The 23,121-nt window shown below is 37.6% G+C and overlaps 1 protein-coding gene across 3 annotated transcripts in view; it reads right to left on the bottom strand.

The window, feature by feature from the left end:
- Nucleotides 1-23,121, bottom strand: part of ATP2B1 (ATPase plasma membrane Ca2+ transporting 1) — a 131,724-nt gene that overhangs the window by 64,213 nt on the left and 44,390 nt on the right. For all 3 annotated transcript variants that reach the window (XM_067697518.1, XM_067697517.1, XM_067697519.1), the window contains exon 2: nt 9,851-10,275. In XM_067697518.1, the coding sequence (XP_067553619.1) occupies nt 9,851-10,058 (208 nt within the window). In that variant the 5' untranslated portion in view covers nt 10,059-10,275. The remainder of the gene's footprint in view (nt 1-9,850; nt 10,276-23,121) is intronic.

Here is a 23,121-nt window from a genome sequence, read left to right on the forward strand (position 1 = left end):
CATTAACTACATATAACAAACACCTCAGTTTTAAATATCACCACTGCAACTATAAAAATAGTTGACTAAAGCTTAACTTTTATACTGGTTATAACAGGGGCCAATATTTTGTTAATGCTGAAAAGAACAGCCGTGAAGCTAAAGATCGCTTAAAAACGTATCTTGGAGGGAATAAGGAAAGAAAAGCAGCTGATGCAAAGGTTATCGTAATTCTTCCTATGCTACCACCACATATACAAGCACACACCTAGGTCACTGCACCACTGAAGCTGTCTGGTTTAGGAATTAGAAAACCTAGGCTCCAATTCACCTACTGAAATCTTGTGCAAGTCACTCTTTGGGGTTGGGCGGGCATTAATATTTATTGGTATAACTCAGATAGTTTGGGAGGACCAAAGGAGAAGGTACAAAGTTTATAAACCATAAACTACAGGGCAACAGTTAGTTGAGGTAAGTAGGAAGAAAGACAAGTTACAAACTAAACACTATAGGTTTTAACTCCATTTCAGGGACAGCTGATTTCTATTCATGTAAAATAATAAACTCACATAATCTAAATATAATGAAGTTCAGAGTTCTGCAGCAGTCTGTCCCCCCTCCCCCGACTCCTGATACTGAATATCTGCTACTTCCAGGTACTGTTCTACTTGCTAAAAAGCCAGTGTGAACAAAACAAGTCTTACATTCAGCAAGCTTATATTATACTGGAGGAAGACAAATAAAGAGACAATTAAAATAGTATGAAGAGAGGACTGGCATTTATTCTAAGTGCATTGGAAACCACTAGAAGGCTTTATAGCAGGGTAATGATAAATAATTTCATTTAAATTGTTTGAAGGAGAAATTGAAGAGTTGGAGAGTGGAGGAAAAGACCAGCTGGGAGGCCGCTGAAGTACAAAGTAAGAGATGGTGGTAGTTTGCATCTGGGTTCAGAAATGGAGGCAGAGGACTTCCCTGGTGGCACAGTGGTTAAGAATCCGCCTGCCAATGCAGGGGACATGGGTTTGAGCCCTGGTCCAGGAAGATCCCAATGTGCCGAAGAGCAACTAAGCCCGTGCGCCACAGCTGCTGAGCCTGCGCTCTAGAGCCTGCGTGCCACAACTACTGAAGCCCATGAGCCTAGAGCCCGTGCTCCACAACAAGAGAAGTCACCACAATGAGAAGCTCGTGCACCGCAACGAAGAGTAGCCCCCGGGGCTTCCCTGGTGGCGCAGTGGTTGAGAGTCCGCCTGCCGATGCAGGAGACATGGGTTCGTGCCCCGGTCCGGGAAGATCCCACATGCCGCGGAGCGGCTAGGCCCATGAGCCATGGCTGCTAAGCCCGCGCGTCCGGAGCCTGTGCTCCGCAACGGGAGAGGCCACAACAGTGAGAGGCCCGTGTACCGCAAAAAAAGAAAAAAAAAAAAGAGAGTAGCCCCCACTCGCCGCAAATAGAGAAAGCCTGCGCACAGCAATAAAGACCCAAAGCAGCCAAATAAATAAATACATTAATTAATTAAAAAAAAAAAAGAAAGAAATGGAGGCCGAGTCACTGAATCTGCCAGGTGTCTTGTAAGGAGATCAGACAGAACTTGCTGAAGGACTAGATGTGGATAAAAGAAAAAAAGAAGGATAAAGAATGATACCTAGATTCTTTCTTGTCCATGCACTCACGTGGATAGATGATAGAGACATTTACCAAGATAGGGCAGGCTTTGGGAACTGCAGACTTGGGTGGAAAAAGGGAGGCAGGAGTTAATGGTTTTCCTTTATCGATTTAAACATGAGATGCCCATTAAAAAGCGGAAATGTCTAGTAGACAGCCGGTTATCCACATTCAGAACTCACAGAGAGATCCGAGACAGAGAGTCCTCAATATACAGATGATTCTGGAGCCATGGGCCTAATGAGAGCTTCTAGAAAGCTAAAGTAAGTTGACAAGAAGAAAGCAGGGCTGAGGCGAGAGCCTTGGAGCACTCCAACATTTGATTTGAAGATCAGCTAGGGTTCTTAAAACACCAAAGGAAACTGAGAAGAAAAGGGGATACACACACGCACTTACAAATAGATTCATGCAGTACTACAGAAAGGGAGTTTTAAAAAAGATGATGTGGCTGATTATATCAAATGGTGTTTCAAAAGTGGAGTAAAATGAAGACAGAGAATGGATAACTGGCTTTCACTAGATGGCCAGTTGATAAGGAATGGCCTTGATAAGGAATCTTCCAGTGGAGGTATGGAAGAAAGTCTGATTAAAAAGAATCAGATAATGGGAATTAGTTAAGTGGAAACAGTGAGTACAGAAACTTCTTCTAGGGGTGTGATGCAATGGAAAGAAACAAAGCAGTGAAAGTAAAATAAAGCAGTAAAGGTGAATTAAAACGGGTGAATAAAACCCGTTTTGCTTTTTAAAGATGAGTGACAGATATTAAGGCAAGTTATTTAGCAATGGAAATGACCAACTAGAGAAGACCACACTGGTGATACAGGAGAGACAGGCTGGTTAATCTAGAGCAAAGCCTTTGAAGAAGCCAGAGTAAATGGAATCCAGGGTGTGGGTGTTAGCCTATTATAGGTGTAGGAAGAGGCTCGACTGTGAGGGCGGAGAAAGCAAAGTTTGTGGGGAAGAGAAAGGTAAGCAGTTGGAACTGGTAATGAGACTACATGGTGCTAGTTTTAAAAAGAGAGGAGATATGATATCAAATCATTTAGAATAACTTATGAATAAATATACTGAGAGTCTTCTGCCTAGTCCTATTGGCTCCACTGATTGTAGTGTAGCAGCAATAAGGCCAAGGGCATTGATCTCATTATGGCCCAGTTAGCTTGACAAAGAGAAAAAAGAAAACCAGTTCAGAATATATGCTTTTGGGGTCTGGATCTACCATTCTATGAATAGATAATGGCTCAAGAATACTGTCTTTATATGTGAAAGGGATAGATTATGGAATAAAATGCAAATTCTATCAATAGCTTGATGTTTTACCAAAAAAAAATGTAGCATTCCAACTGCTGGGGCTAATAAAAACATGTCTCAATTTTAGAAAATGAAGAGGGAGAGTAATGGAATATAGAAAGCAGGTGGATTTAACTGAAAATCATGGCTATTACACAGCACATCCTAATCTTATCAAATCCTGCACTTGAAATTATGTCAGTATTTGTGTGTGTGTGTGTGTGTGCGTGTGTGTGCAGTAGTGGTAGTGGTGGCAGCAGCCAGCCTGCATTCTTTAAGTGAGGGCCTCAGGAAAACACACAGATCAAGAAAATACGTGAAAATTTGTGTTCATTCATCTTGAAAAAAAGACTAATACCCTCATCATATTTTCAATTTCAAAAGAAAAGGAGACTGCCCTCAAATTTAAATGAATCACTGTCTAAATTCAAACTTAGGCTTAGTTCCTGAATGCCAACCATGGGCCAGATACTGTGATGGGCATAAACATACAAAGGGAAATGAGTCAGACAGGATGCCTTTCTCTGGCACTTGCCTTCAAGGAACTCACAGTTTGGTGGGGGAGACTTGACAAGTAATCAGTTAATCACAAGCCCGTGTGTTACACATTACGGCGGTGGTGAGGCTGTTAATGGAAGCCAGCAAAGGGAACTGGAATCCAAATTTACGGGGTTGGGGTGGACAAGGGAGTTCTAAGATACCAAACTTGAGACCTCAGGAACGATTAAGAGAGATAGTCACAGGAAGGGTGAGGTAGAGTGTTTTAGGTGAAAAGATCAGCATGTAACAGGACCAGAAACAAGAGTGAGCTTGGCACAATAGTGTTTAAGAAAACTGAAATTTTTGCTATGCCTCAAATACTGAGGAGGAGAGTTGGAAAAGAGATGAGATGAGATGAGGTAAACAGGAGCCAGACCCCAAAGAAATTTGTTAACCTAAGTGAGAAGTCTGAACTTCCTTCTAAGGGCAGTGAAAAACCACTGCCAACTTTCAGCAGGAAAGTGACAGGCAGCGTGAAGGGAGACAGGAAAAGACACCAGTTAGTATGTTGTTACCTGAATTATGCAAGAGAAAGGCAGCAGCCTCAAGCAGGGTGGTGGGGAGGTAGAGAAGCAGACACCCTTGAGTTAAGAGACAGGAGTTAGAATTTCCACATCTTGTCGACCCAGTCAGTGAGAACAGGTGAAAGACCCTATCAAAGTCAAGTCTATCTAGCAAGGTGGATGACAGTTTCACTGCAAAGTGGGAAAGAAGAAATATGCTTTCAGAAGGGAAAGTTTGGAGAGGCTGAGAAAATGAAGATGTCTAAAAGCAACTGAGCTTTCAAAAGGCCCAAAGCCTGGGAGAAAAGCCTGGACTGGAGCCACAGATGTCGGAGTCAGATGTGAAGTCTTAGAAGTGGAGAGCATCACCCAGGGAGAATGCAGAGTGCACCGTGAACAGAAACACAAGGCCTGCCAACACTGAAAGGAAAGCACAGGAGGCGGATGAAACGGGCCAGATAGGAAGAAAGCAAACCTTGAGAGTATAGTGTTATGAAAGCAGAAGAGAATGCTTTGGGAAGGAAATACGTCTATTGTACTCAGAAAACTGAACTTGAAAAAACTAACAAAGCGATGTTACTTCAGGCTCTATCAAGTACAACTTTAAAAAATAATATATATGCTACAAGGTTTGAGAAGAAGTAGTGTTACAATTATCTTCAAAAAATTCATAAGCAATGAAAACTGGTAATCTGAGCAGGATTTAAATTAAATGTATAATTCTCTATTTTTAAAAAAATTTTATTGGGATATATAATTCTCTATTATAGCAGGAATAAATTTCTAGGACAAGGTCACACAGGATCATCAATAGAAAACCCTCATTCATAACTGTATACAAGTATTAAAACATACGTGGCTGGCACACCATGGCCATGCAAATCCTTGTCGAATGCCTAAAACCAACCTGTATGACCAAACACATACATCAGGGAATCACAGTGTTCTTGTAGTAGCCTGTAAGTCAGTAATGATTTATCCTGGGCAAAAGGCTGATTTCTTTCCAGAGTTAAAATATATTTCCATGTGTGAATGTCAATTTTATTGTATTACATCATGAAGACATGGTCAAAGCACACCATTACCAACAACCTTACTACTAGCAAATGCAAATATAAACTGCCATCTGAAACATTATGGAAACATTAGTCAGCCTGGGACAATTGCTGCTGACTCTACCCTGCTTCCTACCACATACTACTTTTGCTCCTCTCTACCACTGTTTCCTTATTTCCTTTGTTTTTTTGTTCTCGTCTACCTAATTTTAGCAACTACCACTTAAAAAGCTTCGTGTCTCATTTGCTTTCCTGCCCTTTACAAATCCATAAAGTCATGCCTCTTACAGAGTACCATTCAGTACCTATCTTTAATTTTTATGAATTCATTTTTATCCTTTGCTTGATACAGTACTATGAATAATAAATGATACCAAGGGCTGAGATTTGCATTCTGTAAATCTTATTAGAGAGTCTATTCTACCATCCAATATAAAATATAATATAGATAACATAGGAACACATTAAAATGGAAAAGATACCAAAAGCTAGGGTAACAATAAAAAGATCAAGAAATATGGTTTAGAACAGGAATAAGAAGGTTAATGTAGGGAAACAATAATGATACAGAAGAACAAAACTGTAATGGCAGTTTCATCCAGTTAGGATATTAGAAGATTATTTTGCCATGAAAGTACATTCTTGGATACTGAGGACTATAAGATAGGTGCTTGCTAACACGTAAAACCAAAAATATGAAGCAATAAATCTCATTCCAGTTAACCTTGACATTTACAGTTCTAATTCTTTTAAGAGTAAAGATAATTAATCAGAACCACTAGGAAGTTTTTAATATGAAAATTACATCTGGATCAAAACACTTCCTATTGATCAGTACACGAACAGTATGCTTAAAATCAAGTTAAAGCACTGCTCTGCTAGAAAACAAGCAATAAATTAGCAGCCAAATGAGGAAGCACACAAACACAACTTCCTGAGGAGGGCATATTTTAAAGACCAACTAACGAACAGAATCTTAAATCCCCATTTTTTTTTTCCATCATGTAATTCCTGCCATCAAAAAAACTATTGTTGGGCTTCCCTGGTGGCGCAGTGGTTGAGAGTCCGCCTGCCAATGCAGGGGACACGGGTTCGTGCCCCGGTCCGGGAGGATCCCACATGCCGCGGAGCGGCTGGGCTCGTGAGCCATGGCCGCTGAGCCTGCGCGTCTGGAGCCTGTGCTCCGCAACGGGAGAGGCCACAAGAGTGAGAGGCCCGCGTACCGCAAAAAAAAAAAAAAAAAAAAAAAAAAAAATACTATTGTGACGAGAGAATACAGGTACTTCTTTCTCAATCTCTCTTTTGTAAGCTGAATGAGATGAACTTTTATAACACGAAGTACACTACAGTAGTTAAAAGCATGTCCTCTGTCTAGGTTTGAATCCCTCCTCTGGACTTATGAGCTGTGAGACTTCAGCTAAGTTGCTTAACCTTTTTGTGCTGTGGGTTCTTTGGCTATAAAACAGGATAAGGTTGTTGTGAGGATAAAGTAAGTTGATATAAATTTATAAGTACTAACTACCAACTTGGCACAAAAACCGTTATCTAAGCGTTACTTATTATTGTTGTTCTTAAGAAACATCTTTTAATTGTTCCTCCAGACTTTAGAGCAATCTAATATCTACATCCCAAATATTTCTGATTTTCCTTCTCTACTCATTTTTCTCTTAGGCATATATCACTAACACACTACACATCTCATTTGTCTTGTGAACTTGTCTTCCCCATGTAAAAATAAGGCAGGCAGTTATGTTTTATTCAGGATGTATGCCCAGAGCCTAGGTAAGTGCCAACAAGATAGGAGATACCCAATAAACACAATATCTCAGCAATTCTAAAACACACACATTGTTACATTTTATTAACAAACATCTCTGAAATTGGGACGTATTTTAATTATACACTTACGATTATCTTACAGTTAAAACTGCCAACACATTCTTTTTTTAGGGGGTATATAAAACATATGACTATCATTAACATAGATCTGACGAAAGACTGTGTGTCAATGAATGAATGAATGAAAGAACCAAAGGGACAGATAAACTTCAGTTTTACTTAACCAAAATTCCTGTACTTTAAAGAACCATTGTTATCTCACTTTCCCTGACTATAAACAGATTATACTTAAAAAAAGGCTACTTATTGTCTAGATCATTTTACTTGGGCATAAAAACTCCGAGCTGATTATTCCCAGGGATGAGTCATTTGTTACCATTTGCCTAGTTGATCAGTGACAAAATATTCATTAGCTTCTGAGTGAATCACTTCTAAATTAAACTAGAACTATTCCTTTGGAAATAACATTTCTGTGAAAGCTGCTGTTGTTTTTATTTATTCTTATGATGACTGTAAACACAAATATAATGCTTACAATGGCTTTTTCACATTCTTTAAAAGAATATTTCAAAATGACAAACTATATATATATAAACAGTGAAGACAAAAGTTTGTACAAATTTTGACAAAAATTAAATTCACAATACTAGGAAGAAGATGAGCAAGAATTTTCTAAGAATAAAAGACAGGGAAAATGGCATACACTTGTTTAATAGCACAAAGCAGCAACAATACACGCAAAATTTTGAGTGTTAAGTGAATATTTCTAGAGATTATCCACAACTTCCACCATGTCTTAAAAGAGGTACATAACCATCCCCTCCCTAAATTTTAAAAACTACTGTACTAGGTACAAAGTTTCCGTTAATTTAATAAACTTCACTAATTAAACCAAAATCAATATAAGGAGAACTGCCCAAAATAACAACACAAAAGAAACTGCAGTGCAAACTAAAGAGAAATAATGTCCATTAAAAATGAACAAATAATGTCCATTAAAAATGAAATGGAAGGGTTTTTAGTTAATCAGAAGTTTTGTCTTCTCATAACTAACAGCAGGGAAACACAAAGACATGGTTGAGGGAAGTGCAAATATGTGCAGATTTCAAAGTGAAGTTTAATATCGGGTTTTTTTAAAATTAATTAATTATTTATTTATTTTCCTGCATTGGGTCTTTGTTGCTGAGCACAGGCTTTCTCTAGCTGTGGTGAGCGGGGGCTACTCTTTGTTGCGGCGTGTGGACTTCTCATTGCGGTGGCTTCTCTTATTGTGGAGCACGGGCTCTAGGCACGCGGGCTCAGTAGTTGTGGCGCACGGGCTTGGTTGCTCCCTGGCATGTGGGATCTTCCCGGACCAGGGCTCAAACCCGTGTCCCCTGCATGGGCAGGCGGGTTCTTAACCACTGCACCGCCAGGGAAGCTCCAATATCGTTTTTATGAACAAACGATGTTGTTATAAATATTGAGGGTTTTTAATGTTAACATATCCTATCAATTTGGTGATCATGAAACATCCAAAATTAGGTTTTAGATTAAATGTAGTATGTACATATGGTTGAATTAATGAATCTACCAATTGAGAATAGCAACTTAATGTACAAATCTCTAAAGTTATATGAAGTTAGCTAACATTTTAAAGTAGATTTGCATACTGAACAAACTCCAAAGTCTGTCAAATTACATCTATTAAAAGTTCCACGGGTCTGTTCCTGATTCACTGAATTTAAGCAGCAGGGGTCCAGCTCTTAAAATGGTGCAGCATATTTAATGTATAACTGAGAAGTCCATGTTTCTAGTGGTTCTGACTTGAGGAAAAGATCCAGACAATCTGGAAGACTTTACAGAAAAAAGAATATACTCCAACTGATCTGAGGAAGCCCTTTTAGGATATATGTGAATACGGACATTAGCTTCCTCAAGACCATGCTACCTCAGAAAAATTAAAGTAACTACCTACCATTAAAACAATGAGCAATTCACATAGAATTACATAAAGGTTTTAAAGAATCTTTTAGTGTGATTTAAAATTCTTTAACAACTTTGGAAATAACTTTTTGCTATTACCTTAAAATTTATCACAAGTAGTGGCATGGCATAAGATGTTTCAGGAAAAATGTTAAGAAAAACACTGAAGCACAATTTTTCTAGAATTGGCTTTGGAATATATACTAATATCTTTTAAACTTTAGCATTAATAATTTCCCTTCCTTACTAAAATAAATTGTAATCACCAAACATTCATCCTCATGTATCCTTCCCCCTTCCTTTGCAATTTGGAAATCCCTTTTGGAAACTTCCTAACCTTACTTTTATATTCAACATGATCAATGTATAAAATAAAAGATTATCCCTTCAAACTATTTCAAAGACCATAACGCAATGAAGGTATAATGAACGTTTCTGTTTTTCAAAAAGAAATTTACTACAGATCAAGAATTATGAAACCAAAGATTTCTTTGAACACAGGGAAACTGAATATAATTCAAAGACTGAAAACTTTTTAATCAAAGGAAATGTCTGCTAAATTAAAAATTGCCATCTAATCTACTCCATTTGCTCTGGTACATTCTGAACTAATTGTTAAAGTTTAGGTTAAGAAAAAAAACAAACTTGGTCAGCTACTGGCAGTGAAAGCTATTTTAAGCCGCTTGGCAAAATGAAGGATAGTGAGCAGGGTTTAGTTCCACTGAATCCCCTGGGAACTACCAAGTCTGATTCCAGCTCAAGTGGAAAGACAATCATGCTATCGTAAACAAGCAGCAATATGTGCGACAGTACAAAATACTTCCTCCCACCAACTTAAAATATATAAATTAATTTGCAACACTGTTTTTGATCTAAAGTTACTTTACACCAATCTTTAATGCCACGAAAAATATGGCATAATCAAACAACAGCCAAGACGATCTAAGCATGCTTATTTATGAGCCAATTACAGAACTTGCCAAAGTACTAAAAATGAAAGTAATGAAACTCACCTTCATTGGGAGATGTTTTTAACCTGGCGCAAATTCCATAGACATCTCCATAGCTTTCCTGTATTTTTCGTAATGCATCTGTAGACCTGAGCTCCATGAGAGCCCGCAGCTCTGCGAGTGTAATTCCAAAGTCTCCATCATGATTAGCTTCCTTCAAAGAGTTTTTTACGCCACCATATGCAACCGAGTTGTTTGCCATGTCGCCCATTACAAGTATAATTTAACAGGAGGAAAATGTTTCCCAAAAGACTCTAATTTTCACTTGATATATATCCAAGATGAAAATCTTTTAAATATGAAAATCTTTCTTAAACCAAACACTCATTGTATGACTTTGTAAAGGAGCATCAGCAGCATTTCCCAGAGAAGTATCTTGACCTTTGGCCCATGACTAGTTCTTCCTATCAGTCATGAGACGTACACATCTGTAAGAAGAAAACATTTAAAATTAGTAAAATCCATATGAGAATATTGTGCATATAAGCATACTTTCTAAGTGTCATCAGGTAGCTAATCAAAGTATATCATTTAATTGCAAAAATATTTTTTACTGTAGTTTCATGCCCTTAAAATATTTCGCATGATGAAAGGTCAAAGTATAACTTCTAAATAAAATTGTATATCAAGAGACATTAGCTTTCACCATTATTAAATGAAACTGTATTTCACATGACTGTTAGGGATTATTAATAGTTATCATTGAGCACTACATTAGTTGCTTTAAATTCATTCTCTCATTTAATCATCACAATTTAATCCCATGAAGTGTTATTGCTCCTTACTCTACGAAGAATAAGCCTCAGAGAAACTGAGGGCTTTCTACACAGCCCACAGATGCCTGATATGAATGAGTTGGGATGCCTCTAAGCCCATGTTCCTTCAAATACACTACCCTGTCTCTCCAAACCTTTCATATGGGAGAGTCCCGAAAGGGCAAAAAGCACAATGAACTTCTCATATGTTTTCCTGCAACTCTCCTTGGCCACTCTGTGATGCCAGAAACTTTTGGCTTCCTAAAACTATCTTTCACATGTTTCACATTTTTCAACTGATTTCTGTCACATGTCACCACCTCAGGTCTTCGTTGACTCTCTATCTAAAGAAATTCTCTACCCCTTAGTCACTCTTTACTGTTACTCTATTTTATTTTCTTTGCTGGCCCTCAGTATTATCTGAAATTATCTTGTTCATTTATTTATTTATTTGTTGTCTCCCTCCACCTACAATACTAGTTCTGCATACAGGGCATGGGTTGGTCCATTTCTATATCCTGAGAACCCAAAACTGTGCCAGACATTCAATAAGCATTTCAAGAATGAATGAATGCATTATTTTAATTTTCTTCACAATTCTTGGTTGAATCTGCAAACGCGGAACCCACAGATAGAGGGCCGACAGTAAGGGACGTGAGCATCTGCAGATTTTGGTATCCTGTAGGGGCTGGGGGTGGGGGGTGGGGGTTGTTCTAGAACCAATCTCCTGCCAATACCAAGGGACAAATGTACTTTCAAGTTCTCCTCTTACTCTAAACCATCTAAAAATGAGCTCTCAACTCTTCCTTCTCAATATATGTCCTTCAAAGTATGACCTCAAAGTTAACATGCCCAACAATGGATTCATCTTATTCCCTAATTAGAAAGTTCCCTTCCCAACTACCATTATCTTAATCATCTGGGCTTGAGATCTTAAATCATCTTTGATTCTGTCCACCCCAGCTTTCAGTGAACTGAGTTCAATTAACTCTTCCTTTGAAAAGCCTCTTCTACAGATCCCCTTTTCTTCCAGATCTTTGAGTGCCCCTACACAAATTATAATCACTACCCCCTAGAGCTTCTCTCTCATTCTCTTATCTCCTACAACAATCCCTTCTACATTTTGCTGCTACAGTTAGTCTTTTAAACAGTTATCATGCCCCTATATCTAAACCTATAGGATGAAAACACAGTCTTATTGTTCATATCTGTTTGGCATTCAAGCCTAAGCTCTATTTTACCTATTCAACCTCTCTCCCTCCCCAAAGTATCCCATATTTAATAAATGCTTAATGATGAGGAACTAGAAAAGATTACTTGCAAGTACAATTAATATCCAGCTATGAAACTGTTATGGGGATGTTTGCAAATCATGGTATGTGGTTAAATATCCATCAAAATTGCCTAGAGGACTTGTGAAAATACAGATCGCTGGGACCCACTTCCAGGGTTTCAGTAGGATAAGGGTGGGCTCCAGAATTTGCTTTCCTAACAAATTCTCAGGTGATACTGATGTTATTAGTTCAGAGAGTACAATGTGAGAACCACTGGACAGGAGAACGGGCTAAAAACTGAATTTATCCCAGCTGGTTGAGGATGGCTAGTGGACGGAAAGTTTGCTTGCCTTGGCTTAAATTTACAAGGATGTGATAGTTATGAACTCTGTAAGACATCTTCTTTCACTGCCTGCTTCCTCCCACTTCACAAATCCTTCTGCTTGCCCAATTAATACTAATTTTACTCATCTCCTAGGCAAAGTGGGTTCCCACTCACACATCAATTATTATAATAACCAAACTTCAGAAACTGAAGAGGGTGGTTATTTGATACTCTGAGTTTTCATACCCCAAATTTCTTGGTATCTGTACATCACACCAACCCTAAAATAAATTATTATTATTTACTGAAGAGATAAAATAATTAAGATTCATTAGTCTATGTGTTGGAGGCATGTATGTCATCATTCCTCTGGTTTCCACAAAGAGGAATTTTCCTCAACAATTTCTGACCTCCTACCCCACCCATTACCACTGAGGTGAAATGAGCTGCTTGACAGATTTTCGGAGAACAACTAGACATACATAGCTTCCACCTCCTTGTGTTCTTCGTGAGCCCGATGTCTGCAGGACTCATCCATTCTGGTCTGAGTTATTAGGGGCAGACCCCCAGGTAAAAAAGCCTATTGTTCAAAGTGCCGGGGGGTGGGGCGCGGATAAATAACTGTTTAGTTCTGGATTCAATATTAGAACTTCTTTGTTGTCACACAAAAACTTTCATTTCAGCTTTTGTCAGTAATAAAACTAATGTTTTTATTCCTATGTGCCAATATTTGTCTTTTCTTTTCACAGAATTCAAGCAGGAGAGAAGCGTGTTATTTATTGGGTGCCCTTAAATTTCTCAACAATAAGGATACATGACAGAGCTAGGATCTGAAATCTCTGTTTGCAACTCAAAAGCCATGCTTCTACTATACAGTCTCTACTTTAAGTCTTCATGTTTATTAGGTTGAAATGGAAATTTTTGTAGGTTAAAATACAAACAACACCAAATGTACCAATTTATATAATAAAAACAGAATTCAATAGACATTATAGTGGATATTTGCTGTCTGCCACATCAGCTCATCCTTCTCCCCCATTTCTCAGCAATGGCCTCACTTTTTGTTTGGGGATCTGCCCTTCCCCAACTCTCAATGTGGTTCATCCCCATATCCAGACATTCCCCTGACCATAAGGATGATGGGTTCAGTAATGTGCATGTGACTCAAGAAAGACCAATACATAGGTGACAACAAGGCATCTGCTGTGACTCTGGAACAGAGACTTGTTTCCTGTTACTGAACTTAAATCTGAGATGTGGAAAGCCTCTGAGAAAGGATCTAAAAGGGAGGGAGGGAGGACGTATGTCTGTCAGTGCTAGATCATTTGAGCCCCTTGGTCGATCAATGCCTAAAGTCTGTCCTGTCCATCATCTTTTCATTAATTTTTCAATAAATTCCTTTTGGGGATTTTCTATGACTTTGCAACCCATAAGGCTTTGATAAGTACATGATTACCAACCATGTTCAGTCTCCCCACTGTTTAAAGAAAGAGAGGTCCAGGGAAAACCACCAAATGCAAACGAGCCGCTTTCCAAAAGTGGACTGCTTGAATTACTGATTACCTACAAATGATAAATTGGGCTGTTGTCTATTTCTAGATCATCTATAGCCTCTCCTCCTATTTTCCTCTCTGCCAACTCTTCACTCTTTTACTCACCTAACTAGTGAATTGACAAAAATGCCAAAGACAACTAACAAAAAAGTTTTGCCTTTCATTTGTTAGCTACAACATGACAATCAAGAGACATGCTATTTGGGATTGAGGTACAACACAGTAGAACATCTACTTTGCTTCTCATCGTTCACTAAAAGATTCTGACCTTCCATTTGAAAAGTTAAGGAAGAAATGTTAAGTGGAAGCACAGGCTCCACAAGAGGGGGATTTTAAGGAAAACACATACCTAATCTACATAGGCCTACATAATTTATCCCAGAATCCCGAGATGACATCTCTGACCCAACCACTACTGATCTTTGAGGGAATACATAAAAAGACAGAGGTGGTTTAAGACTAGAGTGGGGCAAAAATAGTTACAGTCTTCAAAAAGAAGAATAAGATGGATTCCAACCGACATATAAGCTTTACTGTGAATGGGCAGGCCCCCAAAAGAAAATAAAAGGATGACTATGAGGTCTTAGTACTGAGTGAAGCTCATAAAGAGACAGTTTTGTTAATATTACAATTCAATCCCTTCTTTCACAAGGTCACTTGACTTACAGATTGTGGAATGGTTGTATAGATATTATTTATACTCAACAATGATAACAACAACAAAAATATCACACATTAGAAAAACTACAAGAAATATAGTGGCAGAGTTAAGTAAATTTGGAGATGAAATATGGAGTTGGATGAAATATGGAGCTCTAAAAATCATTATTAGGGATTTCCCTGGTGGCGCAGTACTTAAGAATCCGCCTACCAATGCAGGGGACACGGGTTCAAGCCTTGGTCCAGGATGATCTCACATGTCACGGAGCAACTAAGCCCGTGCTCCACAACTACTGAGCCTGCGCTCTACAGCCCACAAGCCACAACTACTGAGACCACGTGCCTCAACTACTGAAGCCTGTGCACCTAGAGCCCGTGCTCTGCAACAAGAGAAGCCACCACAATGAGAAGCCCGTGCACCGCAATGAAGAGAAGCCCCCACTCGCCGCAACTAGAGAAAGCCCGCGTGTAGCAATGAAGACCCGATGCAGCCAAAAATAAATAAATAAATTTTAAAAATAAAATGATTATTAATATTACATAGTAACACAAGATTTCTGCAGGCAAGAAAATATATGCTACTATAACTAAGTGTATTAGAATAAGAGGAACACCTGAAAGGTGTTTTTAAATGCATTACTGGGTTCCTAATTCCTGACTGTTCTAAACTTTTCAGTGATGTGAAAATATAGAAGTTATATTTCTCCAATCTGTAGATGACTTGAAGCTAGGTAAGTCAGCAAGTACGTTAGATGAAAGAATCGGAATCGGAGACAGGTGGGAATGGGAAGCTAACTTTAATTGGTACAAAAGTATGGTCTCCTACATTTAATTCCAAAAACATAACTGTACAAACACGACATACAAGAAATACAACAGTATATATTCAAAGACAAAGATTCAGTTTACTCAAAGCTCTGAATGCCTTAGCTTGATGTTGATTAATGTAAGTGCTTTCCCCTCCCACTCCCAAGCTGTCTTAGGCAGCAATGACAGGAGTGTAACAACTAACAAAGGGAGTTTAATAGACCGATTCTACTTTGCCTTGCACAAACACAACTAAATGTTACAGGATCATCTGTAAAACACAGACATAATAACAAATAACACACCTCCCTAAATGTATGAATATATGTAAAACAGTGTGAAATTAGCCTGACACACAGTAAATCGTAAATACATGTTAGCTATTTTTGCTATATTTCTAAACCTAGAGGAAAAGAGAATCCTTAGATAACAGTCTAATATAAGTGAAGCTCTGCTATACAGATAAAGCATTGATGACTGAATACATCAAAAAGACTGGTGAACAAAAGAGAGGCACCAACTTTTATTTGTATTATAGACAACAGGCCTACCAGATTTCACATTCCTCAGGTCTGAATTACCATGAGAAACATAGTATAAAAAATAATAAACAGAATGTTGAAGATGTCAGAAAATCAGTCCACTGAAGTAGTGGAAGAAATTCAGTCTAGGGGATCAATATTTCATGATAGCTATTTTCAAACATTTGAAATTTAAAAAAAATTTCATTGAAGTATTGTTGATTTATAGTGTTGTATTAATTTCTGCTGTATAGCAAAATGATTCAGTTATACATATATTCTTTTTCATATTCGTTCCCATTATGGTTTATCACAGGATACTGAATATAGTTCCCTGTCCTATACAGTAGGACCTTGTTGTTTACCCGTACTATACATAATAGTTTGCATCTGCTAATCCCAAACTTCCCATCCTTCCCTCCCCCACCCGCCTCCCCCCTGGCAACCACAAGCCTGTTTGCTATGTCTGTGAGTCTGTCTGTTTCATAGATACGTTCATTTGTGTTGCATTTTAGATTCCACATATAAGTGATAGCATAAAACATTTGAAATTTTAGTGTAGAATAGTGACTAGATATATTCTGTGGAGTAGTGGAGGGCACAACTAGAATGAAATGAAAGAAAGTTACGGAGAGGTAGATCTTTGGCTGAGGCAGAACTTAGTTACAAGGTATCTCAAACTGGAATGGATCTATAACAGTTAATTTTATGTCAACTTGACTAGATCACAAGATGCTCAGATATTTGGCTAAACATTATTTCTGGGTGTGCTTACAGGGGTGTTTCTGGATGAGATTAGCATTTGAATGGGTAGACTAAGTAAAGCAGATTGCCCTTCACAATGTGGGTGGGCATCATCAAATCCAATGAGGGCCCAAATAAAACATAGTGAAGAAATGGTAAGTCGTACCCACCCCTCCCTGCCTAACTGTCCAGTCTTCCCCTGCCCTCAGACTGGGAATTACCCACTGACTTCCCTGGTTCTCCGGACTTCAGACTGATCTAAAACACCAGCTTTCCTGGGTCTTTAGTTTGTAGATGGCAGACAGTGGGACTTCTCAGTCTCTGTAACTGCCTGAGCAAATTCCTCATAATATATCACTATATGGATAGATTTCTTATTGGTTCTTTTTCTCTGGAGAACCCTGACCAATAAAGGGTCCCTCGGTCATTTAGACTCCCTACGCTTGGAGTTGATAGAGCTATACTAAAAGAATGTATGGAAGAGAGTTCAATACTTGAAGACAGCCCATGCCCTTTTGGTGATGACTCTAGTCTTTAAAAATCCATTCCTGATTCAAAAGGTAACACCATAAGTCCTGATGCAATAAGCATGCTTTATACATGTACACAACTTCCTGTCCAGCACTCCATTCCCCATTGATCTTAAACTGTTCAGCTTTTAAAAAATCAAGATTCCTTTTAGGGAAGATTACTTCAAAGAGAACATACCCCAGACAAGAAAACTTATTCTTTTTTTCTTTTAATATAGTGTATGAAACATACCATCTAATTTGAAGATCTGCTAATTGTGTTCATAAGCTTAGGAAAGACGTTTGATTAATTTCAACCCTGAATTTACACAAACTGGTTATAAATCAAAAGTAATTTATCTGTTAGAAACCAATCCTTTTATTTAAACTTTCATTAATCTCTTAAAGTGTCCTTTGAGTCAACTAAAGATTCCTAAGTAATCTTGACTTTTTTCAAATCACTCCCAATTTGGGATGAAATTTCAAAACCAGCAGAAAAAGTTATAGTCCTAAACCTTACTCTTTAATTTTCTAATGTTTAGAGATTCAGTAACTACTTCAGTACATTAAGTTACTTCTGATTTCATACATTCTTTCCCAAGAAAATTCAAACAGTTCTCTTAAGGTAAAATAAAATATCTTCAAATTTTCATTCATATATTGAAATAATTTAACTGTTAAGTCAAATTTCTATTTACTAGGCCTATTACATGTCTCAGTAAATGTTTAAAAATAAAAAAATAGTATTTACAAAGGTTCTTAGTCCATGACTGGTTCTATGGGAACACAAATTATGGATCTGGGGTTTGGGGGGAAAATCCTCTAAAGATAAAGACAGCTTATTTTCATTCACTTAGAAAAACTGTAAAAGTTTCTAAATCAAAGTAAAATACCAACAATATACAAATTTTAAAAAGCCAGCATTCTGCTGAAAAATGATTACAAAGGAAAAAAATCATAGACTTTTAACAGCTGAAAGGGATGTTGAAGATCAAATCCAATTGTTCATTTTACACCAATTGAAACCAAACACTCATCATCAGCTACTTCCAAAAAGAATAAAAGAGAGCAAGCATTAAATGCTCACAAAAATCATTAAAAAGAAGAGTAAGAGATCAAAATTTAAATCATGGGATAAATCGTAACAACATACAGGTTTTAAGGAGGCTACTAAGGGGAAATAACTGGCATTGTACTTCAAAATGGGTACTGACACCCTAGCTATTAGACACACCATTTGATTGACAAAAGGGTAAAAGTTTTTGACTGCAGCCTTTCAAAAAAGAACACTCACAAAACCTCCGTTTTCTTAGCTTTTTTTTTTAAACATAAAAATTAATTCAAATTCCTCTGTAGACAAGTAGCTGTGAGAAGAGGGATAACATCTTTATAGCTGTTTCTCACTGTAGCTGCTATCGGCATGTTACTGACAGTGAGCACCAGCTCATAAATTAAGAAATCCAGCCCCACCAGATACTAGCAGTAACTCTCAGTCAGTGAAAAACCTGAAACTCGCCACCTTAAATGTTCCCTGAGGGAGTCTGGACTGTAAAACTATGCCTAAATTTAGGCCTGTTATACTGAACATTTATTTAAAGACAAAAAACATGCCTTATTTATCTCTGATCTTCATATCTTAAGCAAGAGGTACTATGCTCTTTCAACTCCCTTACAGTCACCCTCTGCAGGAAAAAAAATCTTATACCTAACTCATACCCTAAAATTTAGTCTTTAAAATATTAAAGCAATTTTAATAAGAAATGACAAAAATGTAATGTAAATTACTGAATATATAAGTACTAGCATGTAATATTTGACTGTAATGGAGGAAAGAGCAGATGGTCTAATATCATACATATCAAAGAGTAGACACCTCAAGATCGTGAGTGGTGGGAAGTTTCTTTTACCAAATTTTGTTATATTCAAATTATTCCATTAAAACACTCTGAAGAACCAAGGGATTACTTAATTTTAATGTTACTCTGAACTTGCATTAATCAAGTTTTAAGGGGCTTAAAGAAAACATACACGCTTGGCTTGCATAAAAGAGCATATAAAGCTTGTTTAGAAAAGTAATTTACATCAGGTGAGTAAAGAACGATACATCTACATAAGATTAAATTCACCAAACAGGATTTGTTTCATAGAACGGTTAAGCAGGAAAATAAGCACAGACTACAACACCTGATTTATTAGTCTCAAAAAAATTCATGAATACCATGGCTGTGTCTGTGTTGGCAAAAATTACTCCCACTCCCCTCAGTAAGTTACTTATCCACTAGATTCTTTCAGAGACAAAGTACAGTACTTTCAAGGGCAAGTTACAGATGCTGCCAGTGATAAATTCAGAATGACCACTTTAGCAAATCTCTCAGGGTGGGAAGCAAGTAGATTAGAATAATGGAGGAACTAACTTGTTCTTCTATTACAGCTTTTTGTTTTTTTAACATCTTTATTGGAGTATAATTGCTTTACAGTGTTGTGTTAGTTGCTGCTGTATAACAAAGTGAATCAGCTATACGTATACATATATCCCCATATCTCCTCCCTCTTGTGTCTCCCTCCCACCCTCCCTATCCCACCCCTCTAGGTGGTTGCAAAGCACCAGGCTGATCTCCCTGTGCTATGCGGCTGCTTCCCACTAGTTATTTTACATTTGGTAGTATTTATAAGTCCATGCCACACTCTCACTTCATCCCAGCTTACCCTTCCCCTCTCCCCGTGTCCTCAAGTCCATTCTATACGTCTGTGTCTTTATTCCTGTCCTGCCCCTAGGTTCATCAGAACCATTTTTTTTTTTAGATTCCATATATATGTGTTAGCATACGGTACTTGTTTTTCTCTTTCTGACTTACTTCACTCTGCATGAGATTCTAGGTCCATCCACCTAACTACAAATAATTCAATTTCGTTAACAGACAGCTGCAATGATCTGTTTACCTCTCTGTCTTCCCCAATGAACTGTGAACTCAAGGCAGGATTTGTGCCATTTATTTTTAACCCCAGCACTGCGAGGAATATAGTAGGTGCTCAATGTTTATTGAATGGAAACATTCCTGTTTGAACCTTAGCTAAAAATCAATTTGAAAAACAGGTTTTACATTAGTAATCAATGACAATTCAAACAGCAGAGCAAAACATAACCCCTAATGCTATGTTTAAAATAATATGCTAGGTGTTTAGTTTGTTAAGAGAAAGTCATAGCCTTCAAGGAGTTTTCAAACCACTTTGGTATGCAAATATACAAACTTTCCTTTAAATTCTTTCAGACAATGTTAAGTTAAAGGTAATTCAGATTTCCAAATAAATTATATAATGACTGCAACATGGCAGTGGTTCTTAACTGGGTCCTAGACTCTCAAGGCTACGCAAAGCAACAATGCTGAGTTTCAATACTTCATAAAGCCTAGAATAAATGATATATTTATATGAGACATAATTTGTTAGGATTACTCATGTTAACTTAAAATTATGCCAAATCAATATGGTAATAAAGTTAGCAATAAGATCTAAAGAATTAAGATATAAAAATCTTACCTGTAAAGGCAGATTGGTAAGAAAATCCTCCATCCCACATCTAGCTATCACCCTCTCTTAAATTTGCCATTTCTATTTTATCTCCTACTCACAGATCACCCCATTTCAAACCAGCGGCTTCTGGGCTGCACCAAAACTACTCTTCAAGGTGACCACTGACCTCTCTTGTTCCTAAATCTAAAGACACAGCTAGTCCCTCTTATCTGACCTACTGGCAACCTTTGCTACTGTTAATCACTACCTCACTCTTGAAATGTACTGTTGCCTCAATTTCTCTGATGTTGACTCTTGTTCCCACCACAGTGCCACCTCTGGTTGCTTGTTCTCATTTTTCACTGCTTCTTCATCTTGAAATTGTCAAGGGAGTCAGTGGAGAGGGATTGGGTGGCACTGTAATCCTGACCATAACTGTTTCCATCTGTTTTTAGTTAGTGAGCATCAGATCAGTTTATTTGCATGTGCATTTACAAGGTTCATTTTTTTTTGTTTCTCTCCTATCTCATAATTTCACTATTCAATTAAAATGATGAAACCACACGATAGCAGTCTGGCTTAGTAAAAGTGTGAAAAAAAACACCCAGTTTCCTTATCCTAGCCCCCAGGACAGCTCCTTTTCCCCCACAGTCTTTAGTTTATAAAGAAATATGCCAGCCCAAAGCAGAACAGTTTCTTTAAACTGGTGATTCATCCCTCTCCCTGGGGCTGTAAGACAATTACTCTTCTGATAACTGTCATTTCCAGCACAGATTATTTGTTTATGCCAGAGTACTTAATAAGCATAAAATATGATAAAATTTTAATGTGAATGATCTCAAACACAGATTACTTGAAGTTCACTATAGACATTTTTGCTTTATGGTCAAATCAGTTGGACTCATCTTGTTCCCAACACTGATGATGCCCGTGTCTCTGGAAAGGTTGTCCTAACTAGGAATGACTGGTTCTCAAACCTCAGTCTGCATGAGAATCACTTGAAGGGCTCTTTAATACACAGACTGCTGGTGATCTCTGATCCCCAGCAATTCAGTAGATGCAGGGCAGGACGCAAGAATTTACATTTCGAAAAACTTCTCAGGTGACGGTGATAACTGATGCTGCTGGTCTGGAGAACCACTATTATAGATAATAAGTATGCCCTGAAATCTGACTAAGGAACAAACTGTTGGATTATCACCTTAATCCAAAATTTCCCAACAACAATATAAGCAAATTACTCATGGTTCTTTGTTATGCTATTCTTAATTTGCATGAATAACTGAAAGCACACCATATTCTAAAAACACGCTGTTACTTTGCTTTTATTTTTAATACCAAGTATATTGATGTATTATACAAATACTGCAAATAATTTCCTTCATTCAAAGAAACGTGAAGACACATTGCTTTATTTTGAACATATGTAAAGTTAAACACCTAAAAAATCTTAAATTTTAACAAATTTAACAGAGAACTACAATTCAGATATCTACCTTTCTCCTGCTCTCTCCCAGAAATAAACTGTCCTTTGTTTTCTCCTGTCCTATTGTTCTATTTAGGCGTTTTAAGAACTTTCATCCTAACAATAATCGTTTCCATGCGCAAGAAAGGCCTTTGAAAAGCTCAGAAGTAATTTTATATAATCCAGTGCTGCTTACCAACAAATATAAGAACATATTCTATCTACAGTTAAATATGAGAACGAAATGTTCTCTCATTTTCTAGTCTCACTGGTTTTGAGAATTTCAGCTATAGTCAAGAAAGATTTCTAAATTAAAACAGTGTTTTTTTCCTTCTGTTCAGGAGCTAGAAGGCAATATGAACACTTGAATGTCACACCAGCTGCTCTATCAGCCTACTCAATTCTTAAGAGCTTCTATCCTGTCAGTTCACAAGAACCTACACTTAAATGCTTAAGGAAACAGGATGCTCATTATGTCACTGAACAAGCTCACAAAAATAAAGTTGGCAATATTTAGAGAAGCATAACTCTTATCTATAAATTTAACATGAGCTTTCTGTCTTCTTAATTAAAAACTCTAGATTTCAAGGATTATTTATTCCAATATTTAAACAACTGAAGGAACACAGAACTAAGGGCAGAAGACCCTTTTCCATTCCTTTATCTCCTTTTTCTTTATACCGTTTGATTAGTTGATGGTCTTTTGCAATTTCCAGCCATGGTTACTAAAGAACAGCCCAGTAAATCAATACTCACTTTTGCAACACATTCAAAAAATCTGGCTGAAAAACAAGGTAAGCTATATTTTAAGAGGATGTTAGGCAAGAACCTGATTTACAGTTAACTCACCAAAGGGCAAAGAATATGGACATTAGAGGATGTGTTGAGCCATAACCACTCGATCACATCATGTTAATGATCCTTCAAACTCTCTGGTTTCACACAGTTCCTGACCTTCATTCCAAGACTTTGATTTGTACTCTGTGACTGCTATTCAAGGGTAGAGCTACACATTAACAGTCATTATCACCTGGCATTGTTCTATTTTCAAGACTTCCTCTCTGGTGCAACTTCTATTTCTCTTCACCTATAAGGAATCTTGTATATATATCCTGACCTCCAGGCTCAAAGGCAGTCAAGACCCTTTCTGA

The sequence above is a fragment of the Pseudorca crassidens genome, chromosome 11 (assembly GCF_039906515.1).
Source record: "Pseudorca crassidens isolate mPseCra1 chromosome 11, mPseCra1.hap1, whole genome shotgun sequence".
Classification (NCBI taxonomy): domain Eukaryota; kingdom Metazoa; phylum Chordata; class Mammalia; order Artiodactyla; family Delphinidae; genus Pseudorca; species Pseudorca crassidens.